At 46.0% G+C, this 24,142-nt stretch overlaps 1 protein-coding gene across 4 annotated transcripts in view; it reads left to right on the top strand.

Moving 5' to 3' along the window:
• pxk (PX domain containing serine/threonine kinase) overlaps positions 1–24,142 on the top strand; it is a 77,468-nt gene that overhangs the window by 30,649 nt on the left and 22,677 nt on the right. For all 4 annotated transcript variants that reach the window (XM_068051644.1, XM_068051642.1, XM_068051643.1 and 1 more), the window contains exons 12-14: positions 5,722–5,800; positions 12,996–13,044; positions 21,278–21,355. In XM_068051644.1, the coding sequence (XP_067907745.1) occupies positions 5,722–5,800; positions 12,996–13,044; positions 21,278–21,355 (206 nt within the window). The remainder of the gene's footprint in view (positions 1–5,721; positions 5,801–12,995; positions 13,045–21,277; positions 21,356–24,142) is intronic.

Here is a 24,142-nt window from a genome sequence, read left to right as displayed (position 1 = left end):
TTTATTGTTCGTGGTTTAAAATCCAAATTTGCTGGTGTATTATAGGGTTAAGTACATTTTTATACAAGATACCAGGGGCTGAATTTTACTGGCCCCTCAATGGGGTGGGGGGGGGGTGGCCAGGCCGGGCCGGGCAAATGTTGCGGGGAGAGGCCCGCCTCGACGCCGAGAAGCATGTTACCGGTGGTGGCACCACCACAATCAACATATGGTAATGATTACTTACCTATGCTGATTTATGCAGCCCACTGCCTCTCCACCGACAGTGCCAGATTTGTCGTTGAACAGGCGGCCGTCACGTGCTGTCCTGTTCACGATCTGAAAAGCCCACGGGTCTAACTCTGCATTACAGGAGGGAGGGGGGATACACGGGTCTAACTCTGCATTCTGAAAGGGAGGAGGGAGGGGTGATACACAGGGATCTAACTCTTCATTCTGGAAGGGAGGATGGAGGGGGGATATGCAGGGGTCTCGCTCTGCATTTTGAAAGGGGGGGTCTGAGATCACAGAAGAGAAAGCTGTGCTGGCACGAAGGGAGGTACTGTGTACCATCCTTCCGTTAACAGTGTACGCTGTATGTTTGTGAAGGGGCAATGGCACACTAGACACCCTGTGTATGGGAAGGGTGCCAGAAAGGGCAGGAGCATTAAGGTTTTATGGATGGTGGGGGCAATGCCATGGCACGCCACATAGTTAATCCAGGAAAGCAGTTGATGTACCCGTCAACAACAATCCCTGCCCTGTTAGGAACCTTCAAATACATGCAGGGTTCAACTTTAATTATCATCTGGAAATAGGTAGGGCTCATCCTACATTGTGTGATCCTCTGCACGTGAGGATCCATATGTGCCAACAGGGCAGGTGCGATCCACGTAGAGGCCCCCAGTCGTGAGCAGCAGCCCCAAAGGAGAGCCCGCTATTACGGTTGCCGTGAATCTACAGGTCCCACGTGACATGCCATCGGATGTCAGTGCACCAGCGTCAAAGGAGATTGTGCATATAGAGAGGGTGGTAACACGTCTCTGTGCCCTGCTCAAGGATGACTTGCAGCCCATGGGCTCCGGTGAACATCTCATGTCTTTGTTCCTCATAGTGGCAGCGGTTCTCAAACCTGATGCCTCTGCAGTCTTTTAGGGGCCCACCAGAGACCATTGTGGGGTCAAACAGTCAGCAGTGCATCCCCGCATCAGGGTGGTCACCAGTGCCCTACACCGGAGGGCCAGTGAGTTATGTCCGCTTCAGGATGGACCCTCACAGCCAGGCCCAGAGGGCCATTGGTTCAGGCACCATTGCCAGAGAACCATAGGTTTTAATGTTCATAGACTGCACTCATGTGGCCATCAGGCCTACTGCCAGGCTACCATCTGCAGACGTCACCATTAAAGGAGCCCTCTCAATCTAAGTGAAGCTGGTATGTGAACACCACAGATGCTTACTGTGAATGTGTGACCGCTTCTCAGACAGCTGTCATGACACCTGGGTGCTGTGCCAGTCCTGGCCGCCACCACTGTTCACTGAACTGGCTCAGATGAAGGGGTGGCTTCTTGGCGATAAGGGCTATCCTTTGCAGACGTGGCTCCTGCCACCAGTGAGAGACTCCACCACTGCTGCAGAGGAGAGATACAACGCCAGCCACTGAGCTACATTGAGCAGGAGATCGGCATGCTGGAAGAACGCCTCCAATGCCTGTATGGATAGGGTGATGCCCTGTACTACGGGCCAAAAAGGCCAGCTCCTTTCTTTGCTGCTCTGTACAACTACACACCCAATAGGGGCCAGGCCTGGCATGATGAGGAGAGACATCAACAGGATTCCTCCTCTGACTGAGGACGCTGAGGACCTACAACATGAAAGATGCAAGGGAGGGCAGATGGCACCCAGGCTCTGCATGCAAGGCTAGCAGTGAGGTAGGAATGGATGGAAGTGGCTTATCAGACAAAGGCTGTCTGCTCTATTGGAACTGACTTGAGCTCTGCAAGTCACACATCACCCTCGCTCACCTGCTGTGCACCAGTCCACATCTGCAGCATCCCTGTGTAAACCATTAGAGGCAGCAGCTGACTGAGCCAATGTCCATGTCACTGCATCTTTGGGGACCCTCATATGTAATGGTGGCATGGCAATGATATTGCATACATTGGCTCTTTTGAAGAGCCAACGGTGCAAAAGGATGTGACATTGGCGCTACATGCTGGCACACACCATTCGCACAGAGAAAAGGACACACATGTTGATGAGGAACATTTAGTGAAAGACGTATTTACATTGCTGTGACACCTGTGTATTCCCATTTGCTTCAGTGTGTTCTCTGTAAACCTCCTAATACCTTTTATGGTCCATTTAAGTCTCATTCTGGAATGTGCAAATTTAAGATTATTCACCCAGGTGCGGCACGCCCGCAAGAAGGAATGTTGCACTTGAGTGGAAGAAGAGGATCTCAACTTCACAGGACACTGGGACGCAGCAGGGTAAGTATGTGGCAGCAAAGCGGAAAATGCTGGGGTAACTCAGCAGATCAGGCAGCATCTGGAGAGAGAAGCAGAGTTAACTTTCAGGTCTGTGAACTTGGACAAGTTAACTCTGCTTCTCTCTCCACAGATGCTGCTTGACCTGCTGGATTACTGCAGCACTTTCAGCTTTGCTGCCAGATTGACAGCAGCCCCACTCTTCAGTAGTCAGGTAAGTATTCTTTGACAGCTGCCAGGAAGCAGGTGCTGGGGTACTTAAAATAGGGCCCCAGCACCTGCTGCACAGCTGTCAAAAGGTTTCTCACTGTGCCGAATGTCCCGCCTCTCCCCACATAATATTGGTGGGGGAGGCTCGGCGCAGTGAAGCTAATGAGCGTAATATTGCGGGGGCTCTGTGGAGACAGCTAAATGCGGGCGCCGCGCTGAGTTGACTCGGTACCCGAATAAAATTCAGCCCCAGATTTACATAGAAACATAGAAAATAGGAGCAGGAATAGGCCATTTGGCCCTTCGAGCCTGTTCCGCCATTCATTATGATCATGGCTGATCAGCCAACTCAGTAACCTGTTCCCGCTTTCGCCCCATATCCTTTGATCCCTTTAGACCCAAGAGCTATATCTTACTCCTTCTTGAAAACATACAATGTTTTGGCCTCAACTGCTTTCTGTGGTAGCGAGTTCCACTGGCTCACCGTTCGCTGGGTGAAGAAATTTCTCCTCATCTCAGTCCTGAAAGGTTTACCCCGTATCCTTAGACTATGACCCCTGGTTCTGGACTCCCCCACCATCGGGAACATCCTTCCTGCATCCACCCTGTCAAGTCCTGTTAGAATTTTATAGGTTTCTATGAGATCCCCCCTCACTCTTCTGAAATCCAGCGAATATAATCCTAACCGACTCAATCTCTCCTCATACGTTAGTCCTGCCATCTCAGGAATCAGTCTGGTAAACCTTCGCTGCACTCCCTCTATAGCAAAAACATCCTTCCTCAGATAAGGAGACCAAAACTGTACACAATATTCCAGGTGTGGCCTCAACAAGGCCCTGTATAATTGCAGCAAGACATCCCTGCTTCTGTACTCTAATCCTCTCGCTATGAAGGCCAACATACCATTTGCCTTTTTTACCGCCTGTTGGACCTGCATGCTTACCTTCAGTGACTGGTGTATGAGAACACCCAGGTCTCGCTGCATATTCCCCTCTCTCAGTTTATAGCCATTCAGATAATCTGCCTTCCTGTTTTTGCTACCAAAGTGGATAACCTCACATTTATCTACATTATACTGAATCTGCCATGCATTAGCCCACTCACTCAACTTGTCCAAATCACCCTGAAGCGCCTCTACATCCTCCTCACAACTCACCCTCCCACCCAGCTTTGTGTCATGGTATCCTGTGTTTATTTGAGTGAGAATAACTGAGACAATTTTTCATTCTAAATGTTATTCATTTGGTGTAGTCTGAGTACAGAATTAAATGAGCTATAGCTTCCGAACAATTCATATTTATTTTCTGTCACAATATCTTGATTTAGCAATTTTATTATTCTTAAAGCAGGATTTCTCAGGTCAAGTAACCTGAAATAGCATTAATTTTGGACGGACTTCTGGGGCAAGCAGTCATTGTGAACTCAAAGTACCTCAGCAGCTGAGTTTGTAGCTGCAGTAAGCTCCAGATTTTAACAGCAAGTTTTAAATGTTTTGAAAGTTTGAGACATGACTATTACTGGATTTCTGGGATTTTCATAGGTATTTAAATTATTATTTTTTCTCCCTTTTATCCCCCTTACTGCTCATTTCCTAGAGGCTGTGACTTATTCTGGGGTACAGTCCATGTTCATATATATCCTTTTGGAGTGAATATCAGCAAGCAATTTGACTGTCGGATCTGATCCCGTTTTCACCTGATATTCACGCATCCAATTTGAGCTGGAAAATCCTTAGATAATGATCAAGAGCAGAAGCCATTGCAAAATATTTCCTCTTCCTCAACCTGGAAAATGGAGGCCAATTGTAACAATTGTAAGATCAATTAACTCAGCACTACGCAGGAATTATTGGTCTTTAGGGCCCAGGGCTATACAATGTGGTGTATTTATCCACTGAGCAATTGTATAAATGGGATGTATTGTTAGTGTTCATATTCTAATGAGTTTGTCAGTTCAGTATTGGATCAGTTTATGTCGGGGTATTACAAATTCAGGTCTGCTGTCAATACCATCTTGTGTTCAGTTGTGTCAATCACTCTGGTTAATGGATCCAGCTTCTCATAGAGTCATAGTCATTTACAGTACAGAAGGAGGCCACTCAGCCTATTGAGTCCCTGCCAGCTCTCTGCAGAGCAGTCCAGTCAGTCCCACTCCCCTGCTCGATCTCCAAAGCCATGCAAGTTTATTTCCTTCAAGTTCCCATCCAGTTTTGTTTTGAAATCATTGCCTCTGCTTCCACCACCCTAATGAGCAGCAAGTTCCAGTTCATTACCACTCGCTGCATAAAAAAACTCCTTCCTCACTTTCCCCCTGAATCTCTTTTCCAAAGCATTCAATCTGTGTCCCCTGGTCCTTGTACCATCAGTTAACAGAACAGTTTTTCCTTGTCTAACTTATCTAAGCCTTTCATAATCTTGTACACCTGTATGAAATCTCCCCTTGAACTCCTTTGCTTCAAGGAGAACAACCCTAGATTTTCCAACCTAACCTTTTAACTAAAATCTCCCATCCCTGGAGCCATTCTGGTAAATCTCCTCTGTGCCATTTCAAGGACCTCACATTCTTCCTAAAGTGTGGTGATCAGAACTGGAGGCAGTAATCTGATTGGGGCCTAACCAGAGCTTTATTAAGGTTCAGCATAACTTCCATACATGCCAGAATAGACTTGTATTGTCTGTTATCTGCTTGTATCCCCTTGAGCTGGATATTCATTTCTTTCATGCATGTCTTTCTAATATTTTTGAAGGTGGGTTAAGAAAAAACCAGTGAAAGAGTGAGCACCAGCATGGATGTGATGGGCTAAATGGCTTCTTTCTATACTGTAATTTCCATGATTCTGTATTGTTAGCTGCAAGCAACTGAATTATTTATTTTTGTTTATTAGTTCCTATTTCCTACTCCAGATGAGGTATTTATATGCTGCACAGTTTTTCAGTTGTGTGCCTTTTTTAAACTTGGGTTTTGTTGGTTGCTTTGACTAAATCAAAAGTGTTCAAGAAGCAGGATGATTCTTAAGATTGGAATTAGAAATTTCTTTTCTCTGCAGTATCTGTGTTGCAGTCTATCCTTTCTGCAGAAGCCTGGAAAACAAGCATGCCAACAGTTGCCCAGCTGTTAGAGACACCGTAAGTAGAAATCGACATGGTTCAGTCTTCCTGCTTTTGGAAATTTGCATAGCAATGCAGCAGTTATTTTTATCTTTAAGTGCATGATAAAATGAGATTTGTTTTGGTTGTTTAATATTTTGTAGATTTATAGGTTGAAGTGTTCTGAAATTAGGAGTTGTCTGAGTTCACAAAACAAGCAAGTACAAAGCATGCGTAGGTACAATTTGACAATCTCAGCAGGAATCAATAACAAATAAATGCAGTACTGCTCTTGAAACAAAATGTGCATTCTCAAATTAATACAGAAATGCACCATCTATTCCATTGATGTGAAACTACTTGGGGTCACTGCTGCCTTTGACAGACTACCTGATCAATATGTTTCTGAACCCTCAATTCATGGCCTACATAGCTGTTGAGCCAGTCAGTATTGCTGTCCAACAAATTCAAATGACTGCAATGAAGCAGTAGGATATGATCAAAATCAGAAGCTCACAATATGGGAAATTATGGGCAGGGATCCACCCTGTAGTGCTGTTAAATTGTTTCTGAAAGCTGTCCTTGTGCCATACATTGCTTGGGATTGACTAAGTGGTTTCCTACCAATGTTCCCTTTATTTTTTTTTGGAGTGCACAGGCAATTTGTTTAAGTGCCTGGCCCTTTAAATTTTTTTGCACGGCTGCGCACATGTAACTTAAAGGAGCCAACTTGTGCGTGATCTGCACAGGAGCTTTCAGTTGTGCTGCCATGTAGCTTAGGAGGAACATTGTTCCCTACTAATGTAATAGTGCGTGCATTTTGTAAAACTCAGGAAGCTTCTGGGCAACACTTATATTTTATAGAATACCACTTATACTGAACTGTAATATGCAATTCATTTAATTGAAATTTAGCATTATTTAACATTTGACAGGGCGGCGCAGTGGTTAGCACCGCAGCCTCACAGCTCCAGGGACCCAGGTTCAATTCTGGGTACTGCCTGTGCGGAGTTTGCAAGTTCTCCCTGTGTCTGCGTGGGTTTTCGCCGGGTGCTCCGGTTTCCTCCCACATCCAAAAGACTTGCAGGTGATAGGTAAATTGGCCGTTGTAAATTACCCCTAGTGTAGGGAGGTGATAGGGAATATGGGATTACTGTAGGGTTAGTATAAATGGGTGGATGTTGGTCGGCACAGACTTGGTGGGCTAAAGGGCCTGTTTCAGTGCTGTATCTTTAAATAAATAAATAAATAAAGATTAAGGAAAAGCAATAAAACAATATAATTAGAGAAAGCAAACAAATTAGGTATTTTCTTTTCCACTTAATATGAAGTTGCACTAATTGTGTTTCCTAAATTGCAAGCTTTTTTTTGTATTTCACTGTTCTTTTTGATTTTAATATTTCTGTGGTTTAAAACAAATTCTAGTGTGAGAGTTACTATTTGCATGCTACCAAGGTACTTAACCAGGCATTGATGTCGTTTTCTGTGTGATGCTGAGCGTGTGCCTGAACTCGTGATCTTCCTATTTTGGCCATGTTTCATAGTCAATGCAGTTCAGTGCTCTCTGCAGTCTGTGCTTAATCATCATTTCAAGGGCCTTACTGAGCTTTGAAATTAGTTTAAAACGCATACAAAAGCAGCATGTGATTGTGGCCAGTGTTTTCAGAATAGACACAGAGCATAGAAAGCAGTGGAAGAGCAGCTAACCAGGCACTGGTTCAGAGTGAGAGGACAGAGAGAAGCCATATATGTCCGAGAGGACACCATCCCTCTCCCAGAATTGCCTAGTTTTCTAAGAGTGAGAAGAAATTGCCACAATGAATGGAGTTTCCAGAATCTGCAGGACATGAACAGATGTGAGAAGAAAAATAACAGATTAGAAGAGATCAACCCAAGGTTTGTCTAAAGGATTGAAATCTATGCTCAGCACTTGTCACATATGAGCATGAGTGAAAATGATCTTGACCAACCTTTTTTGCTGGTCTTTTTGTCTTTTGCTGCTGCATCATCTTCTTCTTTGGCCTCCTTGTCACAAGAGACAATGGGTAAGCGTCTAGATATGGTCAGTGGTTTGTGAAGCAGCGCCTGGAGTGGCTATAAAGGCCAATTCTAGAGTGACAGACTCTTCCACAGGCACTGCAGATAAAATTGGTTGTCGGGCTCTTACACAGTTGGCTCTCTCCTTGCACTTCTGTTTTTTTCCTGCCAACTGCTAAGTCTCTTCAACTTGCCACTCTTTAGCTCCGCCTTTATGGCTGTCCACCAGCTCTGACGATCACTGGCAACTGACTCCCATGACTTGTGGTCAGTGTCACAGGACTTCATGTCGCGTTTGCAGATGTCTTTAAAGCGGAGACATGGATGGCTGGTGGGTCTGATATCCGTGACGAGCTCGCTGTACATTGCGTCCTTGGGGATCCTGCCATCTTTCATGCGGCTCACATGGCCAAGCCATCTCAAGTGCCGCTGGCTCAGTAGGGTGTATATGCTGGGGATGTTGGCCGCCTCGAGGACTTCTGCGTTGGAGATATGGTCCTGCCACCTGATGCCAAGGATTCTCCGGAGGCCGCGAAGATGGAATGAGTTGAGACGTCACTCTTGGCTGACGTACGTTGTTCAGGCCTCGCTGCCGTAGAGCAAGGTACTGAGGACACAGGCTTGAAGCACTCGGACTTTTGTGTTCCGTGTCAGTGCGCCATTTTCCAACACCTTCTTGGCCAGTCTGGACATAGCGGATGCTTGTTCATCCCATGTGCTTGTTGATTTCTGGATTGAGAGACAGGTTACTGGTGATAGTTGAACCTAGGTAGGTGAACTCTTGAACCACTTCCAGAGCGTAGTTGCCGATATTGATGGATGGAGCATTTCTGACGTCCTGGCCTGCTGCATCATGCCATTAAGTATAATGGCATTACCATTGCACTGCTGACATTAACACATTGGAACACTGCTAGAATTCCTTAAATGTCAAAGAGTACGGTTTCTGAAAGAACCAACTTGTAAGTACACTTGAAATACTATGTGTACAGCAGGGTACTTTCCAGTTAGACACTTTCTTCAGCGTTGTCTTGGCTATGGAAACACAGGCTGCTGGGAGCAGGCCAGGAGGCGTGGAGGCATAAAATCGAGTGGGAGGCAGGTAGTGCCATTTTCGTTGCCTACCCGTCCCTGCTGCCACTTTACCAGCAGCAGGGGAGGTGGAAAATGACCAATTAATGGCCACTTAAGGGCCTCTTCCCGCCACCACTGGTATATTGCCAGCAGCAGACGGGAACTTAGCCAGCTGAGCAGGCTGCCCGATCATGCCTGGCAACCTCCTTGGCAGGGGGTGGTGGGGCCCTTCCTGATCAGGCACCCTGTGCCCCATGGAGGGCCTGCCCCCACCCCCCCAGCAGAGGCTGCCCCTGCTGGAACATTTCTCCCGCCCTCTTGATCGACACCCTCCCCCCCCCCCCCCCCCCCACTTTCCTGGCATTGCTGGGGCTGAGCCAACTCCCCAGCAAGGCCCAAAGCCGAATCACCTGCTCCAAGGGCAGCATCCATGATGCTGTTCTAGGCTGGGTGGAGTCCCAGCAGTGGCCACTGCTCCCAGTGGTACTGCTGGGATTGAAGAGCTGCCAGCCTTCTGGCCAAAAGCTCTTGGAGGTGGGACATTCTACCTCAGAGGGGCAGATGCCCTGGCCAAGGGCCTGGGCCACGTAAAATTGTTGCGTGGCTTCCAGACTTTTCCTGACTGCCAGCTTATCAAGCAAGTAGGAAAAACATTCAGTAGGAGGAAAGAAACCTTCTTTGGGGATGACCAAGGGAATATCGGCCCCTTAACCCATTCAGGGAGCTAATTGTAAATGAGAGCATTTAAGGAATGGTGATATTGAAGGCCACTGTAGAGTTAATGGCCAGGACCCACTTATATTATGCTTATGGAAGGCAATTTAACATAGCTGAATCTCAGTAACAGATTACCCTGTTATATGACTGTAAACACTGTGGAATGATTCCAGTGTGCCACCATAATTTTATATTGTCACTGTCCTGCACAAATAAAGAAATAGGTCTGAGCCCCTGCCTTTGCTTCCTAGCACCACATCAGCCTATTACCAACACAGTAGCACCCAGATATGGAGAGCGGAGGTAGGGAATTAGATGAAGGCACAAGGGAGGCAGAACAAGTGATATGGGCTGCCCATGTCCCAGTTATGTGCTAGGCAGAGGTCCAACGTAAAACCTGGCCCTGCTGCAGCACCTGGGGTTTCAGACTCCAAGAGGCTTTGCTTATAAATGAGGAATCTTGGCTGAGGAGGATTTCTCTGTGGAAAAAATTACACTATAAGGTCTTAACATTCTGGAGGAGTCCACTGCCATCTGTGAACGCATGGAGGAAAGAATGTACGGCAGTCTGCTGTGGAATGTGTGACACTGCTCCACTGTACGAGGTCAATGTGGAAGCATCTACCATGAATGCTGAAACTGCTGCTTTGGAGGTTTCAGAGACAATGTACAAATTATCTTTTTATACAACTTCAACGTGCTTAGGAAGAGCTTTAGACAGTCTTGAGGCAAGGATTCGCTGACTCGCAGATGCCTGCTATTATATCCTCAGTGTGCAGTTGGAAGGGATGATCTCCCAACTGCATTATGCATACCATTGCCATGGATAAGGTAGTTGGTTTCCACATCAACATCACCTCTCGATCATCAATCTTTGCGACCTCAACAGTCCTGTACCCAGGCACAGCGGCTACAACATTGCTACATCACATGGTGTGCCCTCTGTGTCCATAGCCAATACAGGTGTCATCCAGCAGAATCACAGCATGTTTGCAGTTAAATCCTGCAGCTAATCTGCAAGCATACCTGTTCCTCCCATTAGGGAAATCATAAAGGATAGTGGGTGGTTAAGGTTACACCTGAATTGAAAATTAGTGGAAGGTAAAAGCACCATCGCAAATCCTACTGGCACCATCACAGTACCTATAAAAGAATACTTTGTAATTATATATATATATAGTACTGAACTCTTTGGGAGAATGAAGGTAGATCAGACATTTTAGATAGTAAGAGATGTTATCTGAACGACAGAGTGGGAATAGAGAAAGAAGATGATATAAGTGTTAGAGCTATCTGCAGTTGGCTTTGTTATTGCAATCTCAGGATTGCAGCAAGGACATATGTATTGCATGTTGCACAACTGCTCCTTGCTGCATTGACAGATCGGGAGCGTGATGGAATATTCTCCAGTTGCTGGATGAGTGCGGTTCCAACAATACTCAAGAATCTTGACACCATCTGGGACAAAGCAACCCGCTTGATTGGCACTCTGTCCACCATCTTAAACATTCATTCCCTCCACCACCGACGCACAGTGGCCACAGCATGTACCATATGCAAGATGCACAGCAGCAACTCACCACGCCTCCTTTGACAGCACCTTCCTAACCCATGACCTCTTCCACCTAGAAGGTTAAGGGCAGCAGACGCGTGGCAACACCACAATCTGCAAGTTCCCTTCCAAATCACACCCCATTGGAAATATATCGCCGTTCCTTCACTGTCGCTGGGTCAAAGTCCTGGAATACTCTTCCTAACAGTACTGTGGGTGTACCCACACCAGATGGACTGCAGCAGTTCAAGAAGGCAGCTCACCACCACCTTCTTATGGGCAACAAATGCTGGCCTTGCCAGCAATGCCTCCATCCCATGAAAAAAATAAAAAATCTGCATCTGGCTCATCATCATCACCATCATCCTCAGTCTATGTATATTCCTTTATGGTCAGATTTCAAAGCAAAGTTATGAATCATATCTCAATTATTCTGGAGACCTGGTAGGGGTGCTGTACTGTATGGACCCTCACATTAGCTTAGGCATGTGATACACTGTTTAAGGATACCAGTGATGGGTTCTGTTAGGACAGTGATACAACATATGTTCCAGCTCTGAATGTTGTTGGTTTAAGAGGCAGCTGTACAGGATAAATCTGCTTCAAATAATAAGTGCACAAAGGTTTGCCTCAATATGAAGGTATTGTGGGATCTGCCAGGAATGTATTTGCATGATTTTCTGTTGCTGTTCGCAAACCAACTGGATATTTATGGAGAAGAAGCTGTTTTGTTTAAACACAATGCTCAAGTGGCTCCTTAAGTGCAATTTTTTTTATTCATTCATGGGATGGCTAGGCAAACTGACTGAAGCAGCAGATGTCCCTTTGCTGACCTAGAAGGATCTCAGGCATAGAGTTTGAGGGCAATCGTGACATTCATAGCCACTGACAGTATATCTGGGTAGTAGATGTGGTCTCCAGTTCTAATTGAGCAGGTGGTAAATATCCGTCACTGCTTCCCAACTTAGCAAACTATTGCCGCTAGAGAGAATGGAAACTCCCAAGTATTGGAGTGCATGCTTTGTCTATGGAAACCCAAGCTTTTTACTACTATTTTCAAACTGTTTTTATTTTATAAGTGAAATATTGCTTCTCCGCATGGTTGATGGATTGAAGGCAAGAAACGTTTTGCAGTAGATTCTTTTTAGATTGCTATGGATGGATGCAAGCTGTTTAAGCCTTGGGTCAGTGGTTCTCAAAAGTTTTTTGGTTAAAGGAGCCCTTTTCAAATGAATTGGTGTTCACAGACCCCCCTCAATCTAACTTTCATAATAGTTAATACAATATGAAGGTGTTGCATGTACAGAATGTTTTAATACTTTTATGAAAACAGATATTTATTTAGATATTTAATTACAGATTCCTTCCAGACATAGCGCTCTTTGTGCAGCTCTTGGCGCTCCTCCATGTGCGCTTCTCTCTTAGGTGAGAAAGCCAGCCCACCCTGCGCTGCACACGTAGTGGCCACATTCCCAGCTCTCAAAAGGTCGCCTCTGGCTGCCCATGACTGCCACCTGTAAGACCGGCCCTGCCTAGTAAGCACTTTCACATTATTTTGCAGACCCCTGGAGTGTCTCCATGGATCCCAGTTTAAGAACCACTGCCTTAGGCAAGCAATGGTGGCCAAGGTATTTTAGAAATAAGTAATAATGTACTTACTCATTTATTTTAAAGGAAACTATTGCAATATTTTTCTTTAAATACGTGAATGCTCTGGGTTTGTTTTGTCCTGCTGTATTAAGGAATAACAACAGTCACTTAATGCACAACTGATGTAAATCCTCCTAATAAAGGTCATTACCTATTCGTTAGTTGTTTAATAACTTCGATCTGTATGTCATTGCCTTCTTTCAGGTTATTCAATGATGTTGTGCTGCTTAATACTGAGAAGCCCCAATTTAAGGTAAGTTTATTGTATACTTCACTGTAAAGATGTAATATGCTTAAGTATAGAAAAAAAAAATCTGAAAACCGGTCAAAAAATAAACCATTTGTCAATGTTAAATTAAATGCTATAATGTGCCTGTTGCTGAAGGCAACATTTTTGGATTGAATTGAATCAAATCTAAGTGCTCCCTCTTAAAAACTCTGATGGATTGTTTTCCATTCATTTTTGCCTAATTAAATCAAGTCTATAGTACAGAAACAGGCCATTCGGACTAACTGGTCTATACCAGTGGTTTATACTTTGCACATAGCCCCTACGTGAAAACATCTTCTCCACATCTATTCTATCGAACTCTTTCATAATTTTAAAGATTTTTAAATTTCATAATCAGGATATCTAACAGCGCGCACTCATTGGTCACAGCTGGGAGCCGGGAAAGAAGTTCCACCATAAGCTGGATGGTGACCATGAGTGCAGCATCAGCCTGGAGGGCGCCGACATCGAGGAGGCTGTGCAAGCTGTGGGCTGGCCCGCTCGCCAGGGTTGCAACCCCTGCCAGACGCCTCTCCCCTCCCCTTCCCTCTCCCTCCATGAAATCGCACAGTTTACTTGTTAGCTCCTATCCCTGAGCAGGGGCCCTAACAACCCCACTGCCGTGTGGGCGTCTCGGGAGAGACCAAGGCTGAGGGAGTAAACCCTAACACAAAATCCTGAGCGGAACACCGAAGGCGGTCATGTGTCACCTTTGGCATGTTTCCGGCAGTTCCTACAGCCATATAGTCGCGCTCTGCACTTCTTTGGACCCCACTAGGAGGGTCGAGAGGGGGATTTTGATGCTTGGGCAACTCACAACCTCCATACATTCCGCCCAGGCATGCGCCATGGAGAGGTCACTCCATAGTCGCCTCACAGTGAACAAAACACGGAAGGCAGCAGTTACGGGTCATAAGTCCAGCTCAATTGGCCTAGTGATTGGGCGCCACGGGTTGCCTTTGTCGGTGGGAGAGGTCATTGCATCTCACTGGACAGCTACCGCCCGCCTCAAACCGGGCAGCACCCGGTCAGAAAGGTTCTCTCCCGCCACAGTCCACCTGCTTCAATGGGTGCTTGGAGCTCTGGGTCATTGCCCGACAAGTGGACTGTAACACCGCACCAAAAAAAGGAAAGAAGGTACCAGCCCTTTGTTTTGCAAGCTGGAACGTCAGAACTATGTCGGAAGACCTTACACAAGTGGCGCAGTGGTTAGTACTGCAGCCTCACAGCTCCAGCGACCCAGGTTCGATTCTGGATACTGCCTGTGCGGAGTTTGCAAGTTCTCCCTGTGACCGCGTGGGTTTTCACCGGGTGCTTCGGTTTCCTCCCACAGCCAAAGAGTTGCAGGTTGATAGGTAAATTGCCCATTATAAATTGCCCCTAGTATAGGTAGGTGGTAGGGGAATTGAGGGAAGGTGGGGATGTGGTAGGAATATGGGATTAGTATAAATGGGTGGTTGATGGTCAGCACAGACTTGATGGGCCGAAGGGCCTGTTTCAGTGCTGTATCTCTAAATAATAAATAACTCTCGGAAGACTGCCATCATTAACAACGAGCTCAGTAGACTCAATGTGGACATTGCAGCACTTCAGGAGATGTGCCTCCCTGCGATCATGGAGTGGGCTTTGCCATCAGAAACTCTTTGCTCAGCATGATAGAGCCACCTTCAAATGGCTCGTAATGAATGCTGTCCATCCGACTGCTCACCGCCTCTGGTCCAGTACACCTACTCAGCATCTAATGTCCAACACTCTGCTGCCCACCTGAAGTTAAAAACCAGTTCTATGAGGAACTCCATAATATCATGAGCAGCATTCCCAATACCAAACATTTGTTCCTGTTGGGGGACTTTAACACCAGGATTGAGAACAAAGAACAGTACAGCACAGGAACAGGCCATTCGGCCCTCCAAGCCTGCGCCGATCTTGATGCCTATCTAAACTAAAACCTTCTGCACTTCCGGGTACCATATCCCTCTATTCCCATCCTATTCATGTATTTGTCAAGATGCCTCTTAAACGTCGCTATCGTACCTGCTTCCACCATCTCCCCCGGCAGCAAGTTCCAGGCACTCACCACCCTCTGTGTAAAGAACTTGCCTCGCACATCCCGTCTAAACTTTGCCCCTCTCACCTTAAACCTATGTCCCCTAGTAACTGACTCTTCAACCCTGGGAAAAAGCTTCTGCCTATCCACTCTGTCCATGCCACTCATAACTTTGTAAACCTCTATCATGTCACCTCTCCACCTCCGTCGTTCCAGTGAATACAATCCGAGTTTATCCAGCCTCTCCTCATAGCCAATGCCCTCCAGACCAGGCAACATCCTGGTAAACCACTTCTGTATCCTCTCCAAAGCCTCCACGTCCTTCTGGTAGTGTGGCGACCAGAATTGCATGCAATGTTCTAAGTGTGGCCTAATTAAGGTTCTGTACAGCTGCAGCATGACTTGCCCCAATCGATGAAGGCAAGCATGCCGTATGCCTTCTTGAATACCTTATGCACATGCGTTGCCACTTTGTGACCTGTGGACCTGTACGCCCAGATCTCTCTGCCTGTCAATACTCCTAAGGGTTCTGCCATTTACTGTATACTTCCCACCTGTATTAGATCTTCCAAAATGCATTACCTCACATTTGTCCGGATTAAAATCCATCTGCCATTTTTCCGCCCAAGTTTCCAACCGATCTATATCCTGCTGTATCCTCTGACAATCTTCATCACTATCAGCAACTCCACCAACCTTTGTGTCGTCCGCAAACTTAAAATCAGACAAGCTACATTTTCCTCCAAATCATTTATATATAATACAAACAGCAAAGGTCCCAACACTGATCCCTGCGGAACACCACTAGTCACAGCCCTCCATTCAGAAAAGCACCCTTCCACTGCTACCCTCTGTCTTCTATGACCAAGCCAGTTCTGTATCCAGCTTGCCAGCTCACCTCTGATCCCGTGTGACTTCACTTTTTGTACCAGTCTGCCATGAGGGACTTTGTCAAAGGCTTTACTGAAGTCCATATAGACAACATCCACTGCCCTTCCTTCATCAATCATCTTTGTCACTTTCTCAAAAAACTCAATCAAGTTAGTGAGACACGACCTCCCCTTCACAAAACCATGCTGCCTCTCTCTAATTGGTTGGGGCTGACCATGACTCATGGCCCTCCTGCCTTGGGCGCTATGGCATTGGAAGGATGAATAAGAATGGACTGAGACTGTTGGAGTTGTGTACCTATCACAACCTCTGCATCACCAACTCATTCTTTCATACTAAACCCTGTCACCAGGTTTCATGGAGACACCCAAGATCACGTCGTTGGCACCAGCTGGACCTCGTCACTGGGCGAGCCTCTATAAACAGTGTCCAAATCACACGCAGCTTCCACAGTGCGGACTGCGACACCGACCGCTACCTGGTGTGCAGCAAAGTTAGACTCAAACCAAAGAAGCTGCATCACTCCAAGCAGAAGGGACGCCTGTGCATCAACACTAACAGAATTTCTTATCCACAGCTCGTACATTAGTTTCTAAATTCACTTGAAAAAGCCCTTCAAAACACTTCTGCAGGGGATGCAGATATGAAGTGCGCCCACATCAGAGATGCCATCTATGACTCAGCAATGACCACCTTTGGCAAACGTGAGAAGCAGAATGCAGACTGGTTTCAATCTCCCTTTGAAGAGCTGGAACCTGTCATAGCCACTAAGCGCACTGCACTGTTGAACTACAAGAAAACCCGCTGGGGGCTAACATCAGTAGCACTTGAAGTAGCCAGAAGCGCTGCACAAACAACAGCCAGGCACTGTGCAAATGACTACTGGCAACACCTATGCAGTCATATTCAGCTGGCCTCCAACACCGGAAACATCAGAGGAATGTATGATGGCATTAAGAGAGCTTTTGGGACAACCATCAAGTTGATGGCCCCCCTCAAGTCTAAATTAGGGACACAATCACTGACTTGCAAGCAAATGGACCGCTGGGTGGAGCACTACTTAGAGCTGTACTCCAGTGAAAATGTTGTCACTGATACCGCCCTCAATGCAGCCCAGTCTCTGCCAGTCATGGATGAGCTGGACGAACAGCCAACAAAATCGGAACTCAGTGATGCCATTGATTCTCTAGCCAGTGGAAAAGCCCCTGTAAAGGATGGCATTACCCCTGAAATAATCAAGAGTGCCAAGCCTGCTGTACTCTCAGCACTCCATGAACTGCTTTGTCTGTGCTGGGATGAGGGAGCAGTAACACAGGACATGCGTGATGCTAATATTATCACCCTCTACAAGAACAAGGGTGTCTGCGGTGACTGCAACAACTACCGTGGAATCTCCCTGCTCAGCATAGTGGGGAAAGTCTTTGCTCGAGTTGTTTTAATCAGACTCCAGAAGCTGGCTGAGTGTGCCTACCCTGAGGCACAGTGCGGCGTTCGAGTAGAGAGATCCATGCTGTTCTCCCTTCGCCAGCTACAGGAGAAATGCTGCAAACAACAGATGCCCCTCTACATTGCTTTCATAGATCTGACCAAAGCCTTTGACCTCATCAGCAGACGTGGTCTCTTCAGACTACTAGCAAAGATTGGATGTCCACCAAAGCTACTAAGTATCCTCATCTCATTCCATGACAATATGAAAGGCACAATTCAGCTTAGCGGTGCCTCATCAGACCCCTTTCCTATCCTGAGTGGCGTGAAACAGGGCTGTGTTCTCGTACCTACACTGTTTGGGATCTTCTTCTCACTGCTGCTCTCACATGCGTTGAAGTCTTCAGAAGAAGGAATTTTCCTCCACACAAGATCAGATGGCAGGTTGTTCGACCTTGCCCGTCTTCGAGCAAAGACCGAAGTATGGAAAGTTCTCATCAGGGAACTCTTTGCTGACGATGCTGCATTAACATCCCACACAGAAGAGTGTCTGCAGAGACTCATCGACAGGATTGCAGCTGCCTGCAATGAATTTGGCCTAACCATCAGCCTCAAGAAAATGAACATCATGGGACCGGACGTCAGAAATTCTCCATCCATCAATATCGGTGACCACACTCTGGAAGTGGTTCAAGAGTTCACCTCCCTAGGTTCAGCTATCACCAGTAACCTGTCTCTCGATGCAGAAATCAACAAGCGCATGGGAATGGCTTCTGCGCTATGTCAAGACGGGCCAAGAGGGTGTGGAAAAATGGCTCACTGACCAGGAACCGAAAGGTCCAAGTGTTTCAAGCCTGTGTCTTCAGCACCTTGCTGTACGGCAGCGAGGCCTGGACAGCGTATGTCAGCCAAGAGCGACGTCTTAACTTATTCCATCTTCACTGCCTCTGGAGAATTCTCGGCATCAGGTGGCAGGACCGTATCTCCAACGCAGAAGTGCTCGAAGCGGCCAACATCCCCAGCATATAGACCCTACTGAGCCAGCGGCACTTGAGATGGCTTGGCCATGTGAGCCGCATGGAGGATGGCAGGATCCCCAAGGACGCATTGTACAGCGAGCTCGTCGCTGGTATCAGACCGACCGGCCGTCCATGTCTCCGCTTTAAAGACGTCTGCAAACGCGACATGAAGTCCTGTGACATTGACCACAAGTCGTGGGTGTCGGTTGCCAGTGATTGCCAGAGCTGGCGGACAGCCGTAAAGGCGGGGCTTAAGAGTGGCGAGTCGAAGAGATTTAGCAGTTGGCAGGAAAAAAGACAGACGTGCAACGAGGGAGCCAACTGTGTAACAGCCCCGACATCCAATTTTATCTGCAGCGCCTGTGGAAGAGTCTGTCTCTCTAGAATTGGCCTTTATAGCCACTCCAGGCGCTGCTCCACAAACCACTGACCACCTCTAGGCACTTGCCTATTGTCTCTTGAGACAAGGAGGCCAAAGAGAATTATAACTATTCTATAATTCTTGCACTTCTCTGTAATTTCCTTGCAAATTTGTTCCTTTTATATCCTCCCACTAGTTGATGGCCTGCAGAGTCCATCCAGCAGTGAAATGGTCCCTCTATTGTAACTTAGCTCTAACCAAATAGATTCTGCCCTTGGTCCTCTAGGACATCCACGTTCTCCTTCATCAATACTGCTATCCTTCCTTTTCTTTCCAGGAATAGTTTGTAGCCAGTCCTACCCTTTTTTGAGCCAGGTCTCGGTTATCACAGAGATATCATTCCCATGTGGTAATCTGCACCTGCAGCTCACCAACCTTATTTATCACATACATGCACAGTAAACTAAATTAGACCTTTATTACATTCCCTCTTGCTGTAATCCCATCTAATAGCATACTGTTTTATACTCTGGTGCAATCTGTCCCTCCCAATTCTCTGTGCACCTTGTTTTTCCTCTCTAATATTACATCCTGCTTCCCACACCTCTGTCAAGTTAGTTTAAACCCACCCCAATAGCACTAGCAAATCGTCCTGCAAGAACATTGGTCCCATCTGTGTTCAGGTGCAACCCGTCTGGTTTGCACGCGTCCCATCTCCCCCAAAACCAGTCCCAATGTCCCAGGAACCTAAAACCCTCCCTCTTGCACCATCTCTCCAACCCCACATTCATTTGCTGTATCCTCCTATTTCTGTAGTTACTGGGAGTAATTCAGAGATTACTACCTTTTTGAAGTTCCGCTTGCTAGTGTCTTTCCTAGCTCCCTAAAATTAGCTTGTGGGACGTCATCTCTCTTTCTACATATTGTCATGTCAAGAATGAGGCATATTAATGTCGCCACATGGACATTAAATTTCAAATTGTCGCTGGGAAGAAGAGACAGCCTGATGCAAGGGTTTGCTAAGCCCCTGGCTGAAAATACATTTTTGCATATTAACAGACAGTATTTGTAGACAAAGGACCATTCCCTGATCCACTCAATGCACAAAGCCAGAAGTGGTTATACCAGTCACATGACTACCCTGCTGGCCAACTTGGGGAGTTTTACATTGTAGAGACCGTGTTTGAACTGGCAGAAAGCGCCTTGCTCCTGGACTGAAGAAGACCTTCTGTCTGTCTGTCTGCTCCCATTTCTTTCTCCTGGAACTCCAAAACTCACTGAAGATACATGAACTCCAAGAGCCATAAGTCTCCTACAGTGAACAAGGTTTAAGAAGAATACTGGGCCCCAATGAAAAGCAAAACCATATCTTCAGTCACGGTCTCTACAACGTGCTAGAAGCATAGTAACAAAAACCCTCCTCAGAGATTGCCTCAGACATTTCCAATTTAGATTTTTCTTTTTTCTGTCTCTAATTACATGTGCGTATCACGTATGCATGCTAGCGTGGACATGTCATGTATCTGTAGGCATCAACCGAATTAGAGTTTAAGTTTAATAAAATTTCACCTTCTTTAAACCTAAGAAAGCCTGTTTGTGCTCATTTCTTTGCCTTATAATTGGAAAGCGGTGAACAAGGATTCACCAAGGGGGAGCTAAAAAATGTGTTTTAAAAAAAAAAAAACCCTGTTACAGTAAGACCAGGTAAAGACTAAAAGGGACCCTTGGACCTCTTTCTCACCTGGTCGTAACAGTATGATGGTACCGATATGGACCATGTCCGCTGGCTGTTCACCCTCCCACCAAGTGCTATGCAGTCACTCAGTGACATCCTTGACCCTGGCATCAGGGACGCAACGTATCATCCTGGATTCGCATCTGCAATCGTAGAAGCATCTGTCTGAATCCCCAATTATCAAGTCCCTATCACTGTTGATTTCCCAATCTTCCCCGCCCTGTGAGCTGAGCCACTTGTGGTGCAGTGGTCTTGGATCTGCCTGCATTCTCCAGAGGAACCATCGCCCTCACCAGTGTTCAGAACTGAATACTGGTTGGAGAGTGCAATGCACTTGGGATTCCTGCACTACCTGCCTGGTCCTCCTTGACTTCCAGGCAATCACCCATTCCCTCTCTGCCTGCATGCCCTTAAGCTGTGATGTGACTACATCTATAAACATGCTATCCATGAAACTTTCAGCCTCGCGGATACGCTGCAGTAATGCCAGCTGCTGCTGAAGCTCTGAAACCTGGAGCTCGAGTTGCTGCAGCTGACAACACTTACTGCACATGTGGTTGTCCAGCACGAGAAGTTTATCAAAATGGTCAGAAAGAGTAACTTAATTTACATTTTCAGGGAACTAAGTATTTTGTTTTCGAGGAAAGCCGTGTAAATAAATGTCATTTATATATGTAAAGGCTGAAAAAAGAAACATTCTATGTGTTTAGTGCTTAAAACTTTTTTTTGTGTGGCAGATGCCTAGTAAGCTGAAGGAAGCTTTAAAAACAGCAAAAGAGTGCATGGAGAAAAGGCTAAATGAAGAACAGAAAGCTGTGAGTCAAGCAAGCCCTTACTTTGAATAAAGCAGCACAGGTTACAGTGTTACAAGCCTGTAACACGTCTAGAAATTGAGATTATGCCAGACTGCAACAGCAAATGTCATCTCAAACGTAAAGTGCATTCCTACCTCGGAAACTATTGTCGAATGTTATTCATACCATATAGAAGTATAGAAATGTTTTGGCTATCTCTGCATTTGGTCTGCTGTTTTCAGTTTTTTTTTGAGTTAAAGGGTGTCAGGTTGACAGTGCTGTGATTGGCCTTTGCCTGAGTACCATCTGACTAGGTCAAAAGTTTATTGCATGTTTAGACTTTAAGTGTCATCAGGGTTTTTTTACAGGCTGTGTCAGTCCATGTGCCAAGAGTAAAATGCACCAGTTTTCCTGAATTATAAGTAATCTGATATTTGCATAATTCTGTTTGTCACAGCATCATGTGAATCTTTGTACAATCCATATATAAAGTGAAATGAAGACAGGCATTCCTTTATTTCAAATATCTGGTGTGAGATTGGAGTAGAAAATATTCCTGATTGTACTAGGTTCTTTTGAAGTAAATTACAGCCAAAGCAGGGTTTCTGTGATTAATTTGGGCGGCACAGTGGCGCAGTGGTTAGCACTGCAGCCTCACAGCTCCAGGGACCCGGGTTCGATTCTGGGTACTGCCTGTGCGGAGTTTGCAAGTTCTCCCTGTGTCTGCGTGGGTTTCCTCCGGGTGCTCCGGTTTCCTCCCACATGCCAAAGACTTGCAGGTTGATAGGTTAAATTGGCCATTATAAATTGCCCCTAGTATAGGTAGGTGGTAGGGAAATATATAGGGACAGGTGGGGATGTGATAGGAATACGGGATTAGTGTAGGATTAGTATAAATGGGTGGTTGATGGTCGGCACAGACTCGGTGGGCCGAAGGGCCTGTTAAAGTGCTGTATCTCTAAACTAAATTCTTAGAGTTGATAAATTGATGTGTTTTCATTGGTTTTAACCTAGTCACTGAAAGACTTCTTTTAGCTTTAACATTGCACATTTATTTTCTGAAAATTGCTAATGAATGTTACTAAACAGCATGGGAAGTATCCACAATCAAAGAATATTAGTCAATAGTGGGATATATCGTTTTGATTTTCATTTTCATATAGGACTACTGCTGTATTGCTCGCTTACCATATCGGGGAAGTTGCTGATGTGTTTCAAATGTCCATTTTTGCACTTGAAATTACTGCTGAGTAAATAGAGATTATTTACAAACTACATAATACAAACCAATTTGGCACAACCAGATGTAAAGGTGCTTAAACTGGTCGCTATGTCCTTGAACCAGGAAGGAGAAAAATCAGTCAGGATTCCTAGTGCTGAATATTACTGTTGGAAAATGCACAATGGCGAGTTGAGGGCATGATTAGACTTGCTTCACCATAATTGAATGGCCCGCCACCATTTTTTGTCTAAATTCAAAATAAGTGGCTGGCTAGCACCCATAGCACCATAACCTAGCATGTCTCCAGGAAAATGTTTGTAGTATATATAAATGATTTGGAGGAAAATGTAGCTGGTCTGATTAGTAAGTTTGCAGATGACGCAATGGTTGGTGGAGTTGCGGATAGTGATGAGGATTGTCAGAGGATACAGCAGGATATAGATCGGTTGGCGATTTGGGCAGAGAAATGGCAGAGGGAGTTTAATCCGGACAAATGTGAGGGAATGCATTTTGGAAGATCTAATACAGGTGGGAAGTATACAGTAAATGGCAGAACCCTTAGGAGTATTGACAGGCAGAGAGATCTGGGCGTACAGGTCCACAGGTCACTGAAACTGGCAACGCAGGTGGATAAGGTTGTCAAGAAGGCATACGGCATGCTTGCCTTCATTGGTCAGGGCACAGAGTATAAAAATTGGCAAGTCATGCTGCAGCTATACAGAACTTCAGTTAGGCCACACTTAGAATATTGCGTGCAATTCTGGTCGCCACACTACCAGAAGGACGTGGAGGCTTTGGAGAGGGTACAGAAGAGGTTTACCAGGATGTTGCCTGGTCTGGAGGGCATTAGCTATGAGAAGTTGGATAAACTCGGATTGTTTTCACTGTAACGACGGAGGTGGAGGTTTGCGAAGTTATGAGCGGCATGGACAGAGTGGATAGTCAGAAGCTTTTTCCCAGGGTGGAAGAGTCAGTTACTAGGGGACATAGTTTTAAGGTGCGAGGGGCAAAGTTTAGAGAGGATGTGCGAGGCAAGTTTTTTTAGAGGGTGGTGAGTGCCTGGAACTTGCTGCCAGGGGAGGTGGTGGAAGCAGGTACGATAGCGACGTTTAAGAGGCATCTTGACAAATAACCAGAAGTGCAGAAGGTTTTAGTTTAGACAGGCATCAAGATCGGCGCAGGCTTGGAGGGCCGAATGGCCTGTTCCTGTGCTGTACTGTTCTTTGTTCTTTGAAAGAGGAGGTAAAGGAAAGAATTGGAGTCTGAAAAGAAAAAGTTAGGATACCACTTTTTATATTGTAGATGGTTTTACAAATACTTTTTGCTCATTTTGAAGGATACCTTTTTTCTCCAAATGCAGCAAGGTAAATGTCAACTATCAGAACAGGCCTGATCCTTCTGGTGAGAGGCCTGATGCATTCTGAGTGCTGAATCTTACAAGCATGCTGCTGGCGCATTGCGTGTTCCAAGTGGGTGGCCTGCTGCTGATTGCTAACTCTGGCTCAGCACAATAGTGGGTGGCAGGAAGGTGGTTCTGGGTGGGGTGATAGTAGAAGAGGAGTGGTAGAGGACCACATAATTCTTGT

This window comes from Heterodontus francisci, chromosome 19 (genome assembly GCF_036365525.1).
Source record: "Heterodontus francisci isolate sHetFra1 chromosome 19, sHetFra1.hap1, whole genome shotgun sequence".
Taxonomy (NCBI): domain Eukaryota; kingdom Metazoa; phylum Chordata; class Chondrichthyes; order Heterodontiformes; family Heterodontidae; genus Heterodontus; species Heterodontus francisci.
Note: the sequence above shows the minus strand (reverse complement) of the source record. Positions and strands in the feature narration are given on the sequence as shown.